General features: G+C 33.3%; 1 protein-coding gene across 1 annotated transcript in view; it reads right to left on the bottom strand.

Annotated features, from left to right (window-relative positions):
- Positions 1-12,212: 12,212 nt before the first annotated feature.
- LOC139512700 (U3 small nucleolar ribonucleoprotein protein IMP3-like) overlaps positions 12,213-19,960 on the bottom strand; it is a 49,890-nt gene continuing 42,142 nt past the window's right edge. Inside the window, exons 3-7 of the mRNA XM_071300560.1 lie at positions 17,628-17,702; positions 16,793-16,872; positions 14,408-14,459; positions 13,631-13,703; positions 12,213-12,394 (exon numbers count right to left, since the gene is read on the bottom strand). Of these exons, the coding sequence (XP_071156661.1) occupies positions 12,368-12,394; positions 13,631-13,703; positions 14,408-14,459; positions 16,793-16,872; positions 17,628-17,702 (307 nt within the window). The 3' untranslated portion in view covers positions 12,213-12,367. The remainder of the gene's footprint in view (positions 12,395-13,630; positions 13,704-14,407; positions 14,460-16,792; positions 16,873-17,627; positions 17,703-19,960) is intronic.

Here is a 19,960-nt window from a genome sequence, read left to right as displayed (position 1 = left end):
TCATGCACTCTCCTCTCTCCTATCTCACACTCTCCTACTTTCCTGTCTCACGATCTCCTATTTCACACTATCTCACTCTCCTATCTCACACACTCTCTCTCCTATCTCACACTCTCACACTCTCTCTCTCACTCTCTCTCTCCTATTTCTCACTCTTTCACATTCTCACTCACTCACCTATCTCTCACTCTCTCACTCTCTCACCTATCTCTCACCCTCTCACTATTAGCACTGCCCTTACCACCACTCGACCTTAACCTACTTCACCCTTCACCGTTAACCAACATCCCCATCATATTCTTAACCCTCTCAACTCTTCGCATACCTACACATAAATATGCTTACCCCTAACTATACCTCCACGTATCTACGTAACTCATATCCCATAACCCTAGCTAACCCTACCACCAGATACTCCCCATCTTTTCCCCTACCCTAAACTTATCCGTTACTCCCATACATATTATCCAACTCCTCTTTATGCTCTGTATACGACTGTTTCCCACTCTACATATGACAGAGATTCAAAATGACTATGGCAGTACAGAGTTCTCCTCCATCAGGGCTGTGGACACCACAGTCCGTCGGTGAGGACTGGATGGATTCCACCGTTACCATTGTCTGGGAAAGGTTGGTACTCGTCCCTTCATTTTTTTTCTCTTGATAATCCCTTCAGTTAACCTTCATTAGATTAGAGTACTACACTATTTAAAAGAAATCTATGTTTTTTATTGCAATGATTATGTCATACTTCACCGGTCTTTTAACATTTTACAATTTGCAATACATACCTGTATGAAGAACTAACTTTTTTGTTTTCATTTGCATATCACTTTTTTTTTAATATTCTTTACCGTTTTTAAGTTCAGTTAGCTAAAAAAAATTCTTACATTTTGTATGCACAAAAAATATTAAATGAGATGAAATAAAGGGTGCTAACTGTGACAACTCTTAAGTCATTGTTAATATATAACGTAACCATAGACTATTTTTACGTTGATAGTAAACAGGGGCGTAGCTGCCGTTAGGCACTTTAGGCACGTGCCTACACATAATTTTTTCACAAATATTTTTTTTTCATTAAAAAAAATAATAAACAACGTTATATGTACATGAACTCCAGTGAAGTTGTCACAACGTCTACACTAGTCTCTCGTCCTTAGTGAATGGAATATTGGACAGAATTGAATGTTTTTTATGTGTGTACCTTATATAGAAACTATAAACTAGAACTTTGGTTCAGATCATTTCAATTCTATCAACAAAAACTTGAATGAACCTCAACTTAGACACATGAACTTTTAATTAGTTGTTATTAGTTTTCAACTAGCTTTCCACTTTGTCTTCACCCGACTTGCCAATGTTGGTCGTCCGTTTGGTTGTGCAGGATGTATAAATACGTAGTCACGTCTGATCAGAATGGGGAAATTTAATATTATGCCTAGTTGTAGAGAGAATGCCACTCTTTGAGGAGTTCATAGTTGGTCTACTGAAAGACAAAGTTTCTGCTCCTATCAAATAATTCATCATTTTCCAATGCATGGCATTTTCAAATCTTTTTGTTCTAAACTTGCGTAAATATTTTACACTGGATGTTTAAAAATCAATCTTTCAAATAGCTTCCATGCAGTAGTTTTGACTACTCTCAGATCTACGTTTAATGACCATAATTATTCAAATTCCTAAGCAGGTAGGGATTTTACAGTAGAGCGGGATATAAAGAAATACGAATTTCTTGAATTTTGTTACGTTAGTATGAACAGAACAGAACTTTTGCATTAGGCATCGACTATGTGTGTATGCGTTTGTGTGGCTAGGGTGAAGGTTTAAGAATCAAAAGATTGATGGTTGATGTCTTTCTAGCCAAAAGGATAGTGTTATTATATAGCAATATCAGTGTTTACGTACACGTGCCTATCTTTTTAATGAATGATCGTCAATATGTACTATCAATTAAGTTAAACGTATATATCGATCATAACGGAATAGATTTGAAAATACCAAACAGGGTGTACTGCTTAATTCAAGGGATACGCGGATCTATGCTGGGCAGTACATATTGTAAATAATTTTTTTTTAATATTTGATTTTCTAATTGTACTGCGTTATTTAATTCACCATTCAGATGCCATTCAGATGCTATGGTAAATTATTCTTAATTCTTCAAACTTTTCATCATGTATATTATAATTATCATGATTAAATAACCAGAAAATTTAATATTTTTGTGCATAAATTTTTGCAGCCAAAACGCTGAAATCTGTTTTCCGTCGGGGGGCTCTGCCCTGGACCTGATGGGGACCTTGAGCGGCCCACAGACCCCTGCCTATTTGTGACTACAGTTGAATGAATACCTAGCTACGCCCCTGGTAAACATGCATATTTAGAGTAAAACTGGTATATTAATATATATATGGAACAAATAAGTGATATATATTTATAACAGGATCCTGTCCTCAAGCACCTATGATCCGGTGTCGAAATTCCGTTATATGCCGATTTCTCGGCAGTCAACCCCACTAAAACTTGTTATGTCGTAAATATAAATTGATTTTTCTTCACAATGGTGTAGTCCTGTCTTAATCACAGGTTGTAGTTAGTGTACGACATGTTGACGACAGACAGACGGTCAGACAACGGTATACCATAATTTCGTCCTGTCTAAAAGCTGAAATCTTCAATCATTATTTTTTTGAGTTTGTCTGATGTTTGTTTGAGAGTTAAAAAGTACTACTTTCTATGAAACTGTTAATCTGGCCGGGATAAAGTAATTGCAGAAAACCTAAAATAAAGAATTCTTTAATTAATAAAGTGACTTAATTACACTGACCGCTGAATTCTTTAATTAATAAAGTGACTTAATTACACTGACCGCTGAATTCTTTAATTAATAAAGTGACTTAATTACACTGACCGCTGAATTCTTTAATTAATAAAGTGACTTAATACACTGACCCCTGTAATGAAGGGTGAAAATGGAATAATTCCCACTGGCCTCTCCCCTTTTATTTGTTTTGGTGAAGCATGAATTATCCTTTTTAGCTCACCTGGCCCGAAGGGCCAAGTAAGCTTTTCTCATCACTTGGTGTCCGTCGTCCGTCGTCGTCGTTAACTTTTTACATTTTGAACTTCTTCTAGAGAACCTTTGAATGGAATGAAACCAAACATAGCATGAATGTTCCTTATGAGGTGCTGGCCAAGTGTTGTTACTTTGTAATCGATCCATCATCCAAGATGGCCGCCAGTGGGTGACTTAGTTTAACATAGGACCCATGGGAAATACATACAAATGTCTTCTTTTAGAGAACCACGGAATGGAATGAAAACAATAATGCCATGAATGTTCCTTATGGGGTGCTCACCAAGTGTTATTACTTTGTAGCCAATCCATCATCCAACATGGCCGTCAGCGGGGGACTTAATTTAACATAGGACCCTATGAGAAATACATACAAATGTCTTCTTTTAGAGAACCACAGAATGGAATGCAATAGTAAAGCAAAGTTGGCCTCAACCATTATTTAAGTATCTGTTATGAATTTTATCTTTTTTATATCATTTCAAAATTCCAAGTAGAGTCAGGTGTGCGACACAGGCTCTTGAGGGCCTCTAGTTTACTTTCCTCACCAACTGGTTTCCGCCCAAGTCTCAATTCCCTCCAGCCTAACTTCCACTCATTTCCAGGCTTCGATTCCAGAATCGTGTCCACCTAGTGGCATCTTTGAGGGAAGGGGGTTTCGGGGATTGGTAAGCTAAGTCGATTCTCGAGTTGAGGGTTGTAAATTATGTGTGCGAAGCGTCTGCATCGGTCAAAGGAAAATTTCGAAAATGTTTACAGAACTGGAGAGAAAACCTATTGCTACTAATATTTAAAACCTTCCAATCATTATTTAAAGCAAATTTTTAATATAAATATATCCCTTAGGTAGAATTTACGATTACATATAAATACACTGATGGTTTACAGAACTGGAGAGAAAACCTATTGCTACTTGATGGAGAGCTAAGTCGATTCTCGAATTGAGCGTCTGCATCAGTCAAAGGAAATGTTCGGAAATGTTTACAGAATTGGAGAGAAAAACCCTATTGCTACTGATATTTAAAACCTTCCCATCATTATTTAAAGCATATTTTTAATATAAACACTCCTTTGGTAAAATTAATGATTAAATAGAGAATAATACATGGCAAAATCCGTATCATATGCCGTATCATCCCGAGGGATGATATTGGTCGAGGGTGATACGGCATGTGATACGGATTTTGCCATGTTTTATACGCTTTATCATATATTTCAACAGGAGAGTATATATGAACTGCTTTCTGATCCACATCCGAAGTAATTGGGTTCTTACAATATGCGTGCTGATGTTTTAAAAATATTTTGTTTATTGTTTTTTTGTTTTTGTGTTTTTTGTAGGGGGGGGGGGGGGGGCAAGGGGTTTAACTGTTATGCTGTTATGGGGCAATTTAATTCTTTGTTATCTGTTATTTTGAAAATATATTTGCTGTTAGCTGTTATTGTCTTATTCTTTGTTAGCTGTTATTGGGCTTTTAATTTTTTTGTTATCTGTTATTGTGATAATGTATTTGCTGTTAACTGTTATTGAAAATTGGAATGTTAGCATTTTTATGCAGTTAAGCTGCATTATGCGAGCACCCTAGATTTGTGTTCTACCCAATAAATCATGAAATACTTGCCATTGTTATTATCTAGCTTGCTACTATGTTATATATAACTAATTGAACACTTTTTTAATACTTTTTATTCTGGATTACAAAAAAAATGACCAGAAAAACCTTAAATGATCGTCGATTTATCCAAAAGTTTTAAAGTTACACATAGGAAGTAGTGCTTATTAAGAATCCTTGTGTAGTTCATTATGACTTGTGCTTTTAGCTAAGATGTCAAAGAACAATTGTATGAAATATTTAATCGCCGAAAATCTCTTAAGACAAGCAGTTTAGATTTCCCAAATGACAAAAGTCGTAGGAATATGGTTTGTCATCAATACGTAGTACAACTACGTCAGTAGTCTATTATATAATAAGTTCAACTGTTCATGCTGTTGGCGGCAATTTCAAATTAGAAAAAGAAATTTTCGTAGCTTTTCAATTTGGAGGCAGGTGTGCAAATTAGCGGTGGTCCGAGGTCCGCGACCTTCCACTTTTGCCAGCGGAATTTCCACTAGGATAGTTGGTTTCTAGCTACGCCCGACGTAGTCACCTTACATTTGAAAGAAAATAAGAAATTACTTTGTAAACCTTTTCACCATCAAAGTCTCCAATTAAACGAGCTAAAAACCTATTTTTATCATTATTATTCATGACGGGGATGTTCATTTTGTTCAACCGCTAGCTTTATACAGAAAATCGCCGACAAATATTGTATAAATTCGAGTAAAATCGTATCTGATTGACAAAAACAACATTGTAAACACATAACAATGGCGGCCGTGAAGACAAAATTTTACTAAATCGGTTTCGATTCCGGAAGTGGATAAGGGTAATTCCGGGTTTGGCGATCATTTACAAAATAAATCCAAGCAGGTGAAAAAATACATCTATGCATGGTAAATGAATATAAACACTAGTATTGTAAACCAAAAGGAAGAACAAGCAGAAAAATATTTTATTCAGAAACTCAAAATTACTTTTTGACAAATTTTAATTTAAAAATCCAATACAACGTGACAGCTGGGAACAGTATATATCTAACAATATACATGTTCATGGTCACAGTCTAAATTTTCTTTATAAATGATAAATGATGATAATGCATGTGAGATGCTTTTAAAGTGTAAACATATTACTGCAATTTCGAGGGGTTATTTGTTTTTTCTCAGGGCAATTTTGAAGGGTCAATTAAAGTAGCTGAAAGTTTCATTCTTTATTTTCACAAATAATGCAACTATATCTTATATACCTTAATGTAAGTACATCATATGATATATAGGTGGCATTCTTTGGGACACTCTACCCCCTCCTGTTTGATAACTTGGAAACGGTCGAGCTCCCCAACCCTAAACCATATGAGGGGCAGATCCAGGATTTTAGGTTAAGAAGGGCGCAAACTTAAATTTTCGCCGAGCAGAGCGAGGCTAAAAAAAGAGGTAAAAGTTATCGGAACATTCTTTATTAAGCTGAGAACAACCCATGCTTTGCAAATTTAAGCGGGGTGCAAGCCCGCAACCCTCCCCCGTCTGAAAAATGAAATATAGGGGGAGTCCCTGGAGTTACCCCACCCCTCCTATTTGAGAACTTGGAAACGGTCGAGATCCACACCCCTTAACCATATATATTCATGTTTGTGACAATATGAAAAATCAAATGAAATCTAGGAAGAGTCGCTATGGGTCACCCCACCCCTCCTGTTTTAGAATTTAAAAATGGTCGAGATCCCCATCCCTAAACCATATATATTCATGTATGGGACAATATAACAAATCAGATGAAAGATAGGGGAGTCCCTGAGGTCACTGTTCACCCTCCTGTTGAGAACTTGGAAATGGTCATGTATGGGACAATATAACAAATAAAATGAAATGATGGGGAAGTCCCTAGGGTCACCCTACCCCAAGTGGCGGATCCAGAAATTTTCATAAGTGGGGCCCACTTACCAATTTTTTTCCCCAAAAGGGGGTCCAGGCCCCCTGCCCCCTAAATCCTCTGCCTACCCCTACCTGTTTGAGAACTTGAAAACCGTTGAGATCCCCACCCCTAAATTATATATATTCATATGTATGGGTTAAAATAACAAATCATTTACATTTACTATGGGCAAGTCAGTCAGACCTCACCTTTAATCCCTGTTGTAGTGAACATTTGTCTGATTCGTGTCTCATAACTTTTGTACTATGGAACACAAACTCAGTTTTCTTTCCAGGGAAACCAGTCCATTCATACTATTACATGTTCATACTAAGTCAAATTGAACTTCTAGCAGTCAAATTAAACCAAGGTTAACTACCAAGTAGAATAAAATGCAATCATTGGGAACTTGTACCACTGCAGACTCACCATAAAAAATATACATTGATATATGCATTGCTTTTGAAACCTTGATAACATATAAACTATTTGCCTTAATAAATAAATCATTAGATAAACATGAATGTACTATATATGATTGTTTAATGTTGAGGCAACATTGCCACAGTTTTCATAATTACGGTTGCCTTGGTTTTTGGTTAACTGCCTTCAGCGCTTACAGCGCTTTGATTTTTGACAGTCAATATTCGGTATAAATTGAAGATCATTGGCCATTGGGGTCTACCACTACTGATATGTTTGTCCCGTATTCAGAGAAGGATTCAATTAACATATACCCATCACAGAAGTGTGGTCCAGGACAATTCAAGTATATCTTATGATTATCCTTTGTAATAAATTCCTTTTTTTTTATGAATGTGTATTTAGAATTATCTTAATTTTTTGTATGAGAATAATGTTCCTTGTTTTCCGTACGAACATATTAAATTAAAACAATTCTTAATATGACAAAAAGGAAAACATATGGCCAGGAATATCTGACAAGGATCTCAATTAAGGACTAGGTCCTAACAACCACTTAACCTTTTATATAATATGGTACCTCAGCTGATAAAAAATTGTTCAAATAAGGCCTTTGAAAATAGTGGAATAAATTGCTTTTAGAGTGTCAAAAAGTACTTGATAAATTGCATGCTTATAATTGGTGCTTTTGATTTTTCTACCCTATATACCACTTTGCCTCATAGTTTTATTAAGAAAAATTCACACATCTCATTAAATGGTCATTTAGAAAAAGTCAGAATATTCAAACTCTTTTAGGTCACTTTTTTGATTAGCAACAAAGGGAGCTTCAGTCAATATATATAAACAATACACCAACGTTTCATGAGAACTGCTGAAAACATTTTTGTGTTAATGTCTGAAAACTGGAAAATCACCCCTTTTTAATTAATAAAACCCGTTCACTCGGAAACGTAAAATCTAAAATTTATAAAAATTGAAAATTACCTCATGTTAATAGATATAAACAATTCACCAAAATTCCTTGCTTTGTGAAAGCATTTTTGAGATATTATCAGAAAATTGAAAAAAAAACCACCAACTTTATTGAATAAAAATTTGTAAGGGTTCCGCGGAACCCAGTGTCTCGCCTATTTTTGCTGTAAATTGCAGACTCAACAACAATGAGGGAAAAAATCAATAAAAATATTCCTCTTGTTACATGTACTATTTTATGATTGCAAGAAAATCTAAGTCCATTTAAAAGTAAATTACAGAAAAAACTGAGTAATCTTTTTACAAACTTTACTTCTGGATACAATATTATGATCATAAATAAGCTTCTGTCCAAGTTTGGTACAAACCCAGGATAGTTTAAGAAAGTTATTAAAATTTTTAAAACTTTAACCACAGAGTGAATGTAATGGTTCCCTGGAGAAAAACTAAGTCCATTTAAAAGTAAAATATGGAAAAAATGGATTTATTTATTTACAAAATTTACTTCTGGATACTATCTTATGATCATAAACAAGCTTCTGTCCAAATTTGGTACAAACCCAGGATAGTTTAAGAAAGTTCTAAAAACTTTAACCACAGAGTGAATGTAATGTTTCTCCGCAGAAAAAACTAAGTCCATTTATAAGTAAAATATGGAAAAAATGGAATTTTATTTTTTCAAAATTTACTTCTAGATATTATCTTATGATCATAAACAAGCTTCTGTGCAAGTTTAGTACAAACCCAGGATAGTTTGAGAAAGTTATTAAAATTCTAAAAACTTTAACTACAGAGTGAATGTTTTGTTTCCTCGCAGAAAAAACTAAGTCCATTTATAGTAAAATACGGAAAAAATGGAATTTTATTTTTACAAAATTTACTTTTGGATACTACCTTATGATCATAAACAAGCTTCTGTCAAAGTTTGGTAGAAATCCAGTATAGTTTAAGAAAGTTATTAAAATTTCAAAAACTTTAACCACAGAGTGAATATTTGTTGACGCCGCCGACGACGCCGACGACGACGGAATGTAGGATCGCTTAGTCTCGCTTTTTCGACTAAAGTCGAAGGCTCGACAAAAACCCATTACCCAGAAACTTAAAATCGAAAATTTATATATAAAAAAAAAAAAAAAAAAAAAAAGGGAGCTCACGTCAATAGATATAAACAATTTCCCAAAGTTTAATGCATATGGTTAAAGAGTTTTTTGAGTTAATGTCCGACATGTTGACAACAGACGGACAACAGTATACCATAATACGTTCCGTAAACGAGCGTATAAAAAATATTATAATATATTGAGTAGTAATTTAAACACATTCTAGATACATAAATTAATACTAAAAACAGTCATAAAAAATGGAATGCATTACAAAGGATTATATCCGTAATAAGACATACTGATTTGTCAATGACTGAATAATTTTAATATTTCATTTACTGTTATCTGTTTTTGTCCATTTTAATTCCTTGTTATCTGTTATGAGCAAAATCAATTTGCTGTTTTGCTGTTATTGGGACCCCCCTTGCCCCCCCCCTCTTCTCAAATTGAGGGGTGTAATCGGTAATCGTCTGCATCAGGTAACGGAAAGTTTCGAAAATTTGACCTAGATGGTCAAACGAATATTTCTTTTCTATATATTGTTAATTAATTACCGTTGGTTTTCCTGTTTTAGGGAGCTACCATTTGATTTTTATGGGGGGGCTAGGATGAAAAATTTTGTCCTGCATTTTTTTTTAGCTGTAATCTCTGTCCTGCCTTTTTATTTTTCACTCTGTTCGGTCCTGCCTTTTTTTTTAAAGTTTATCCTGACTTTTTTTTACCTAAATTGTCGTCCTGACTTTTTTTTTTGTAAGTGTCTCATCCTGCCTTTTTTTTTTACTCAAAACTCCTGTCCTGCCTATTTTTTTCAAATTTCATCCTAGCCCCCCCATAAAAATCAAATGGTAGCTCCCTTACATTAGTCATTTTGGGGCCCTTTTTAGCTTGCTGCTTGGTGTCCAAGGCTCCGTGTTTGAAGGTTGTAATTTTGACTTATACTGTGGATTCATTAATATTCGTTGGATACCAATTTTCGTGGATTTCGTGGGTACAGGGGGGCCACGAATTTAAAAGTTTAACAATTTACAAATTTCCTAAGGGAATATATGCAGACTTTTTCGAAACCATGAAATTAAATATCGAATATGTAAGTTTTCCTTAAACCACGAAAATTAGATGAATCCACAGTAATTGTTAACTTTTTATTCATTGTGACTTGGATTGAGTGTTGTCTCATTGGCACTCATCTTATTTAAATTGAAATCCTCCCTTTGGAAATATTAGTGACTATTAGTGACTAATATTACATATGCCATCACAAGTTAGTTGGATGTTTATAAGATATCTGTTTCATAGATGACAACAGATATGTTGTAACCACAATTGCATCCTCTTTTCCTAGGAATGTGACCACTGAACACCTTAAATTAGCAAACAAGACCTCTTTGGAAGCAGGATTTGGTTACTCTTCCAGAGCTCTTTTGATCACCTCAGATTTTGGTGGGGCTTGTGTTACTCGGTCTTTGGTTTTCTATGTTGTGTTTTGTACGGTATATATTTTTTTCTTCATTTTTTGCCCGTGTCAGTTTGTTTTTGACTTATGAAATTGAATATCCTTTTGGTATTTAACCAGGTGTGTAGCCATCAGTGATTGGACAGTGCCACAAAAAGACCATGTGCTCCAACCTTTGAGGAATAATTAGAAATCCTTGGTCCAAATATATCCTTATTTATCTATATCAATCATGGAGGCATAATACAGTTGGACAACTTAATTCTTAAACATTGAAAATATCTTTGAGCAATCCTGTTGGGGAATGGTAATTATTTTTAAAATAAATGGGGAATGTGTAAAGAGGTATACTCTAATACAGCAAAAGCGACACCATCAAAATTTGTACTATAGATCTGAGTTTTGTGGTAATAATCATTGTGTATAAGTTTCATAACATTTGGTTGAGGTAAACTAAAGTAAGAGAATGAATTGAAATGGGATGTACGGACAGACAAGGGTAAAATTTAATGCCGCCTCCACTATGTGGGGCATAAAAGCTAATTCTGCCTGCAACTTCTGTTGAGCTGTCTGACTTCATGCAGATATTTACTATTGACATATGCCTACGGATTACTTTAGTCATTCGTGTTAAAACTTTTAAATTTTTAGCCTCAACTGCAAGAAAATAGCTTCACTGTCACATACTTCCCAAAAGATTGCCAAATGGTTCCCATACCAAAAAATTAAGTTCTGATTGTAATCCTAAACTAAGAGAAAACAACAAGCTGTTCACTTATACCTCATGTCTCATTCTCAATTATGTTTGGCTTTATAAATATTTTGATATGAGCGTCATTGATGAGTCTTATGTAGACGAAAAGCGCGTCTGGCGTACTAAATTATAATCCTGGTACCTTTGATAACTATTTACACCACTGGGTCGATGCCACTGCTGGTGGACGTTTCGTCCCCCAAGGGTATCACCAGTCCAATAGTCAACATTTCGGTGTTGACATGAATATCAATAATGTGGTAATTTTTATAAATTTCCTGTTTACAAAACTTTGAATTTTTCGAAAAAAACTAAGGATTGTCTTATCCCAGTCCCAGGCATACGGTAGATTACCATAGCCGTATTTGGCACAACTTTTTGGAATTTTGAATCCTTAATGCTCTTCAACTTTGTACCTTTTTTTGGCTTTATAAATATTGACATGAGCGTCACTGATGAGTCTTATGAAGACGAAATGCGCGTCTGGCGTACTAAATTATAATCCTGGTACCTTTGATAACTATATACCACTTCTTATTTAAAAAGACGGTATTGACTTGCAGATTCTACAGACATGAAGATTTTGGGTAAATGATGGTTGCTCAAACCTAATATGAACTACTGGTAATTCATTATTACTGGTATCAGATTGTTCGTCTGCAACTTGTTTCAATGGCTTATCAGAATTTAACCGAACTCAACTGTGAAAGATTTTCCAAAGGGGCCGGGCAGGATGTTGTACCTCCGTATTTTAATAATGATTTAAGTTATATTTGGTGTTTTAACACCAAACCATGAAATCCACCGTTTCTGCATATTTTATTTGGAGGAGACAGGTGACAAACATCATGGTTCAAAGACACATAAGAAACTGGCAAATAATAATAATTTCAAAGAAGACTGGTATAGAGTAATTTTTTTTATTTTTCCATTGTTCTCCGAGACTTATAATTGTGCCCGGCACTGTTTAGTAGCTCGTACTTTATTACAGGGTTCATTTTGTATGTATCATATCCAGCATGATTTCAGTTCCCTTCACAATGTTATTATGTATGGTACATGATTCCATCAACTCATCAGATCAAAGTCATCTCTCTACAAATTTAAAGATTGATATTATAAAACATGTATATGTGTGGTATAATAATTTAAATCTAAACTGTATCAAATTTGGAATAATGGTGTTGTGACCTCTAGAAAATTATAAAATAATTGCTAAAAACAACATCAGACAAATTAATGTGTAAAGTCTACAATTAATTTCAGTGTAAGGTGATTATGCCAGTGCCTACAAATTAGTTTCTTAAACCATTTTATTTTGGAGATATTCAAAGAAAAAAATAACCAGAAACACATAAAAATCTGTTGAAAAATGCTAGATGCTTGACAAAAGTATCCACAAAAATAACCTGGGTAACAGTATCAGTGTTATTTGAGGTGTAGGAAATTTTAATTCTCGATAATAGAGATATATTAGAACTTTTAACAACCATGGTATTTTAATGGATAGTAAGAATTATAATTATTTAACCAGTTACTGTAAATGGAAAGATTATTGCTACACTTATTATTGTGATTCAGGGACAAGCAGCATATAAGTGAGGATTTATTTTTGCAATGCCGTAGAACCTCAATATTTTATTCATAGCCCAAAATAGTTAAAATTAATTGATCATTGATTATATCTGTGGTTAAAGTGAGATAAATCAATTACAAAATGACCAGGAAAAAATAAAAATTAGAATTGGAAGTTTAGTAAAGGTGATTGTCTGTAGTTTAACATTTTTTTCAATATTTAAAGTAGTTGACATCAAAAGAAGAGCATAGTTGAACTATTAACAGGCGTAAGTGAGGAGTAAAAGGGATTATTATACTTTACTATAGTATAATGTAAACCACTAATAATAAAATCAACAAGAATTATCCCGTTGCCATCAAGAAACTTAGCATAGGCAAAATAACTGGGAATATGCACATTGTATAAATGTCCCCTTTTTCCTCAAGGGAAACTGATTTTGAGCCAGTGAGGACTCAGGATACATGGCAAAACAACTGTAATATAGAGCCATTTATTCAGTAATTAATTTCAGCACTTTCAGCACAGCTGATTGTAAAACTGTGCATAACATGTCACAATAATTTTAATATTGCTGTTATACTTTATAGACAACTTTTTCCAAAATATTCAAAACCCTGTTTACTAAGTAAAATAAAGTAACATTTATTAAACTTTTTTTTTAAATGTTATTCAATATTTTAGATCAAATACGAGTCTGGTTTACTCTTTCCCATTTGTTGCATTTTAAATGATAGAAATGCAGTAAATCTTACCATTTCATTATACTCTAAAACTTGTTTTCTGATTGCTGAGGTGTCTGTCCAGGTTATAAAATCTTCCATGTTTCTGTAATAGAAAAGGAATTAAACAGCCATGTGAGAATGAATTAAAGGATAATAAATGGGGAATGTGTTCACAGGACACAGATGATGCCCTGCTTGCATATAATGTTTGATAGGGACTAAACTCAAGAACTGTAAAGGTGACCCTACCCAAATGTGAACTTGGTCTGAGTTTCATGGTAATAAGAATTGTTTATAAAGTTCATAACATTTAGTTGATGCAAACTTAAGTTAGAGAATGGAAATAAAAAAATTCAGCAACTTTTCCATTTGTAAAGAACCATTACTCTAGAATGGTAAAAGAGATTCCACCAAAACTCATTCTTGATCTGTGTTTTGTGGTAATCAACATTGTGCATAAGTTTCATATCATTTGATAGAGGCAAACTAAAGTTAGAGAACAGAAACTAATATATCAGCAATTTTTCAAAAAAAGGTAGAAGGGCCATAACTCTAGAACAATAAATGTGACACCACCAAAAATCCAAACTTGATCTGTTTCGAGGTAATAAGCATTGTTTATTTTTATAACATTTGGTAGAGGCAAACTAAAGTTAGAGAATGGAAATGAAAAATTCAGCATATTACTATAAATAAGATACCAATTTTTCAGGAATTTTTCATTCCCTCCGACCTAGAAATTTATTACCAAATGGTTAATGTAAAAATAATTTGATACCAACAAATTATCCAGAAAATGTTACTTACCTTGTGACAAGATATGCTGGATCTGAGACAACTTCTGGTCCAACTCTAACATCTGAATGTCATGTCAAGGTATTAAAGATTTCCAACAATTTAGATGAATACAACAAATAAAGAAATAAGAAAAATCTTCCTTCCCATATTTTCCTCATTATTCTCAGATTGAGACCAGTTTTACAGTAAAAAAAACAAACAAAAGTTAATATTTGTCTGAAATTGAATTTTTGGTAAAAAATCTGTTGGGTTTAATTAAGTAATTTAAAAGTGATGGGTTGGGAATGGTGGATTGTTTCAAAGAAGAATTTTTTTATTTATTTTTTTAGGAAAAGAATAATTTTGGCATCCATATATTTTCTGTGAAATCTTATGTTATTTCTCTTCTAATAAAAATTTACTCAAAAGCAGTGACAGTATATATATATATAATATTACTGTGTTATTGTTTTTGCACAAAGGAGTAGGTTCAGTAAGACCCCTTTTTGGCCCCAAAATATAGCAGTTTTAGAAAATTGTGAAAATGTAATCTTTAAGCTACATTTTGGAAAGTAAAATGCTTCTGCTACATAAATATGAGCTGTTTTTGACAATACAATGCACAAATATCGCGTTCTAGCATCATTAAGTCATGCTAAATTACTGAAATCTTCAAAATTTTAGCATTTTGGTTAATTTTTAGATGGTTTCCGTCTAAAATAAAAGTGGCCACATTCGTGTTCATTCATAATACTGAAATGTAAGTTGTATTTGATGATAATACAAAACATATATAAAGGTTGAGGATGAACACGGTTGCGTCCACTTTCATTTTTGACAAAAACCATCCGAAAAGTGACGTTTTTTGGCATATTTGATAGATTTTTTAATATTTAAGCTTGAATCAGAGCGTTTTTAATGACTAAAACAGTTAAAATCTTTCACATAAACTAATCGAATCAATTGAAATAGGCACTTAAGTGTTTAAAAAGTGTCCAAAAACTTTCGTTAGATGAACCTGAAATTTGAGGCCAAAATCGGCCCTTACGGACCTACTCCTTTAACTGTTCATTATTCTTAAAAAGGAAAAAACATGTAACATGTTTTGGGGATAATAACTTAAAGCATTTAAGTTCAATTTGTTTTTAAACCAAACAGTTGACACCTGTTTTGCAGTGCAATATTTTTGATAAACCACCATATTTACTTATGTACATTTACATGGAACTTTTATAAGGATTTCATTCAATCTAACTTTTTGCAACATTGAATGTTGCCCATTTACTAAAGTTCTGTTGTTTTTACACATGACTCTTGATAGAAAAACAAGAGGCTGTCACAACGACAGCAAACCGGATTTATTAACATTTATTTGTGTCCTGGCAATATCACAAGAACCATAACTGATGAATGCTGAAAGTGAAAATCGTCAATATCAAATTTGACCTCCATTTTGTAGTCAGTATCAACATATTAAAATTTGAAAAGCTTAGATTGAATGGTTCAATTAGTAGATGCAACAACGTGAATGGAAACACCATTTTACGATCTTTCAAGAACCATAACTCCTGAATGGTAAAAGTCAAAATCGCCATTATTGAACTTGACCTCTATTTTGTCATCAGTAACAACATATAAAAATTTCAAAAGCTTTGGTTGAATGGTTTACGAGAAAATGAACGGACACGACTGGAAACACCATTTTTCAATCTTTCAAGAACCATAACTCCTGAACGGTAAAAGTCAAAATCGTCATTATTGAACTTGACCTCCATTTTGTCATCAGTAACAATATATTAAAATTTGGGAAGCTTTGGAGGAACAGTTCATGCATAAATGCACGGACACGACTGGAAACTCCATTTTTCAATCTTTCAAGAACCATAACTCCTGAACCATAAAAGTCAAAATTGTCATTATTGAACTTGACCTCCATTTTGTCATCAGTAACAACATATTAAAATTTGGGAAGCTTTGGAAGAACAGTTCATGCGTAAATGCACGACACGACTGGAAACTCCATTTTTCAATCTTTCCAGAACCATTACTCCTGAACCGTAAAAGTCAAAATCGTCATTATTGAACTTGACCTCCATTTTGTCATCAGTAACACCATATTAAAATTTGGGAAGCTTTGGTAGAACAGTTCATGCGTAAATGCACGGACACGACTGGAAACTCCATTTTTCAATCTTTCAAGAACCATAACTCCTGAACGGTAAAAGTCAAAATTGCCATTATTGAACTTGACCTTCATTTAGTTGTCAGTAACAACATATTAAAATTTTAAAAGCTTTGGTTGAACGGTTCATGAGTTAATGCACGGACAACATTTGATTGCCGCCCGCCCGCCAGCCGTACATCCCCAAATCAATAACCGACATTTTTGTCACAAAAATCCGGTTAAAAAGATACGTCCTTGTTCAATAAAAGTTGTTGCTGTCTTCAAGTTTTCTGACATGTGATTTCTAACCATAACAACAGGAAGACGTCGCCTGAAAAATACAATGGTCTATCTTTAATTAAAATCTTCATTTTATCAGTAAACTGTAGAAAATATAAATGTATGAATATCAGTAATTGATATTATTACATTGGTTGAAATAAAATACAGTGTTTCCCAGTTAAAAAAAAAATAAAAAATTTCTGCCTGAAATAAACTTAATTAGACTCCTCTGATATCATACAACAATAATTGTTGTCAAAACTTTGTTGATGACTTTGCAGTGTTGTTTGAATGATCATTGTTTTCTTTTTCTTTTTGGCAAGGACGTATAACTAACACTAGGATGTATAACTAACAATATACGTCCTTGTTTTTGGACATTGCATTGTCTGTTTTTCTTTGAATTATGGTATGTATTTCCCCCTTTGATATCAACTTCTTCTATCTTTAGACATTCTCAATTGATTTAAATAGTTTGCTGCATGTTTGGTATACCATTGTCCCTAGTAGGTTAGGTAGATTCAAATGCCAATTCAGACCATGTTCTAAATGTGTGGTCCAGTGGATTCTGTTGTCCTTTAAATAAATGATTTTTTTTTTTATCACAGCAACTATTAATATACCGTAATGTCGGAGTTTTTTTTACATTTGGTTTATGTAAATTCAGAAATTTGTTGTGTGTATTCATTTTTGCAAAAGGAACAAACAGTCTCTTAACAAATGATATACAATTGTTCTTGGTTTTTTGAAAATGTTTTCAAACAAATTTTGTAGATTGATTTCTCTCTGGGTAATTTGACTAACCTACAGAATGATGTTGCAGTGACTTCATCAGCCAGTGACAGACTTCTTTTCGTTGGAACCAATCCCATACATTGTCTGAAAGTAAGAAAAAACAACTGGTTTAATATACAAAAAAATAAAGTTATTTTTTTTAATTGATTGAAACTAATGCCAAGCAAATTCTGAAAAATTTAAATGATTTTATGGTACTTCAAAAGTCTCATTATCTGGATTCTGGAATGAAAAAACAGAAAATATTCAATATCAAATTCCAGTCTGAAAATGAAAATATAACAGTTTACAACACAGATCACAATGTCTTTTCTGCAAAATGAGCAAAAAAATCCATTTTTTTTTAATTTCATAGAGCAAAATGTTCAGTATATTTTTAGAAAAGGATTTTCGGTTATGCTAATTATATTAATGTTAAATCAAATAAGTTTACATCTTAATTTTTTGGACACATAATGAGAATGGGGTTTTTAACGACCTTCACATGGTCGGCTATACATATAGGTTACAATACACCATTAGATTTTAAGGGCGCAGCCATGGTATTCAGAATTAAGAGTATGGCTAATCCTGATTGGTCAAATTGTGTGCCCGTTATTTTTTATTTTTAGAGACTTTGTGCACTCTGTGTTATACAAAAGGCAAAATAAAAATTATTCTGTAGCCCTAATGGCACTGAGATGACTTTTCAACGCTAGGACAAGACACATATTTTTAAGGGCAAAATTGATAGGCATGGGAGATAAGTACAAAATACGCTAAGAAAAGCAACGCGAACCTATATTTTTGGGACCAAAAAATACTGTCCTAATAACTTTTCTTTGATTCTAGCAAGGTTTCGTTAAAAAAATCAAAATCAAAATCTCGAAAAAGGCTACCATTGTCGCCTATGGGGAAATTAATTGTTTATTTCAATCTACATATTTGACACATATAAAATATCTACTAATGAAATTAAGTTGTCTCCCTTTGCACAGCATGTTCAGAAAATACATCTTCAAAAACATTTGAAATGCTACAATGTATTTTGAGAAAAAAATTTGTCAAGGCAGTCAACTTTCAAACTTTTTACTTTTCTGAAACATCAATGGCTGTTAAAATAAGAAATGAGTATTGTTGTCATGTCTTTGTAATCAGAAACATGTTTTACTGAATCACAGTTTGTATAATTCCCCTAAACTGATCAGATGGTAAAATGTTTTATATGGCAACTTCTACAGGAAAACAGCAGCAAGTCAGTAGTATTAGAATTGCAAGTTCCTATCTCAAATCTGTCTCCCTCATTTCAACCTGATCAGCTGGTGTATTGATATTACTTAAGTAGTTGTATTGCTAAATAAGAATTGTGATTTATTTGGTGAATTTGTTTTTATATCGCTATTTTGGGGGGCTATTCTTTTCAAAAAACATTTCTTTTATAAAAACAACGAGATGTGGTGTGATTGCAAATGAAACAACTATCCACCATAGTTCAAATGAAGTGGATTAAAGCAATTATAGGCAACCATGTGGCCTTCAACAATGAGAAAACCTATAGTCAGCATTACATGAAAAATATCAAATAATGAATTATGGAAAATTAACCGCCTAGTTTGTAACATAACAATTTATTTAAAAATATGACAGACATGAACCAACAACAAACACTGAACTACAGGTCTCTGACTTTGAGCAGACACTTAAAGAATGTGGCGGGTTTAAATAAATGTGAAGGCTTGACTTACATTTATGATCAGCGAGAATATATGGTTTGAAAACTTTCATAAAAATGTTTAACAAGAGAAGATCAAATTCAATCTCTCATTTGATAGACATGAGTAGTTTTCCATTCTTTGGTCTTACAGTGCAATAACAGGTTTTGGAAGTGAACAAGCTATTATTTGAAATTGGAATTATTTTAAATTATGGAATTTGCATAATTTCTTGAGTTTTTGAAATTTTTGATAAATTCCATGTTTATTTGGTATCATAATGTTTTGAGCAGTGCATAACACTTTCCACACAATGTATTTTGTATAGATAGTATTGTGCGCGGCACAGTGCATTCTATTAAAAATATACTATCTTATTTGTAATAGAAAGTTTTGTGCACGGCACAGAACATTATTATACAGAATAAACATGGAATTCATTAAAAATTTCAAGCTCAAGAAATTATGCAAATTCCATAATTAATAATAATTCCAAGTTCAAATAATAGCTTGTTAGTTGTTTTTTTTTTCTTCTGGTAAATAACAGCTGATATTGTGATCAGTCATTCGATAAAGAGAGGGACCTCTGTAAGGAGCTGTGTAGTATATAGAGACAGGGACCTCTGTAAGGAGCTGTGTAGTATATAGAGA

Source organism: Mytilus edulis, chromosome 2 (genome assembly GCF_963676685.1).
Source record: "Mytilus edulis chromosome 2, xbMytEdul2.2, whole genome shotgun sequence".
NCBI classification, from domain to species: domain Eukaryota; kingdom Metazoa; phylum Mollusca; class Bivalvia; order Mytilida; family Mytilidae; genus Mytilus; species Mytilus edulis.
This window is presented reverse-complemented; position numbering and strand designations above follow the sequence as displayed.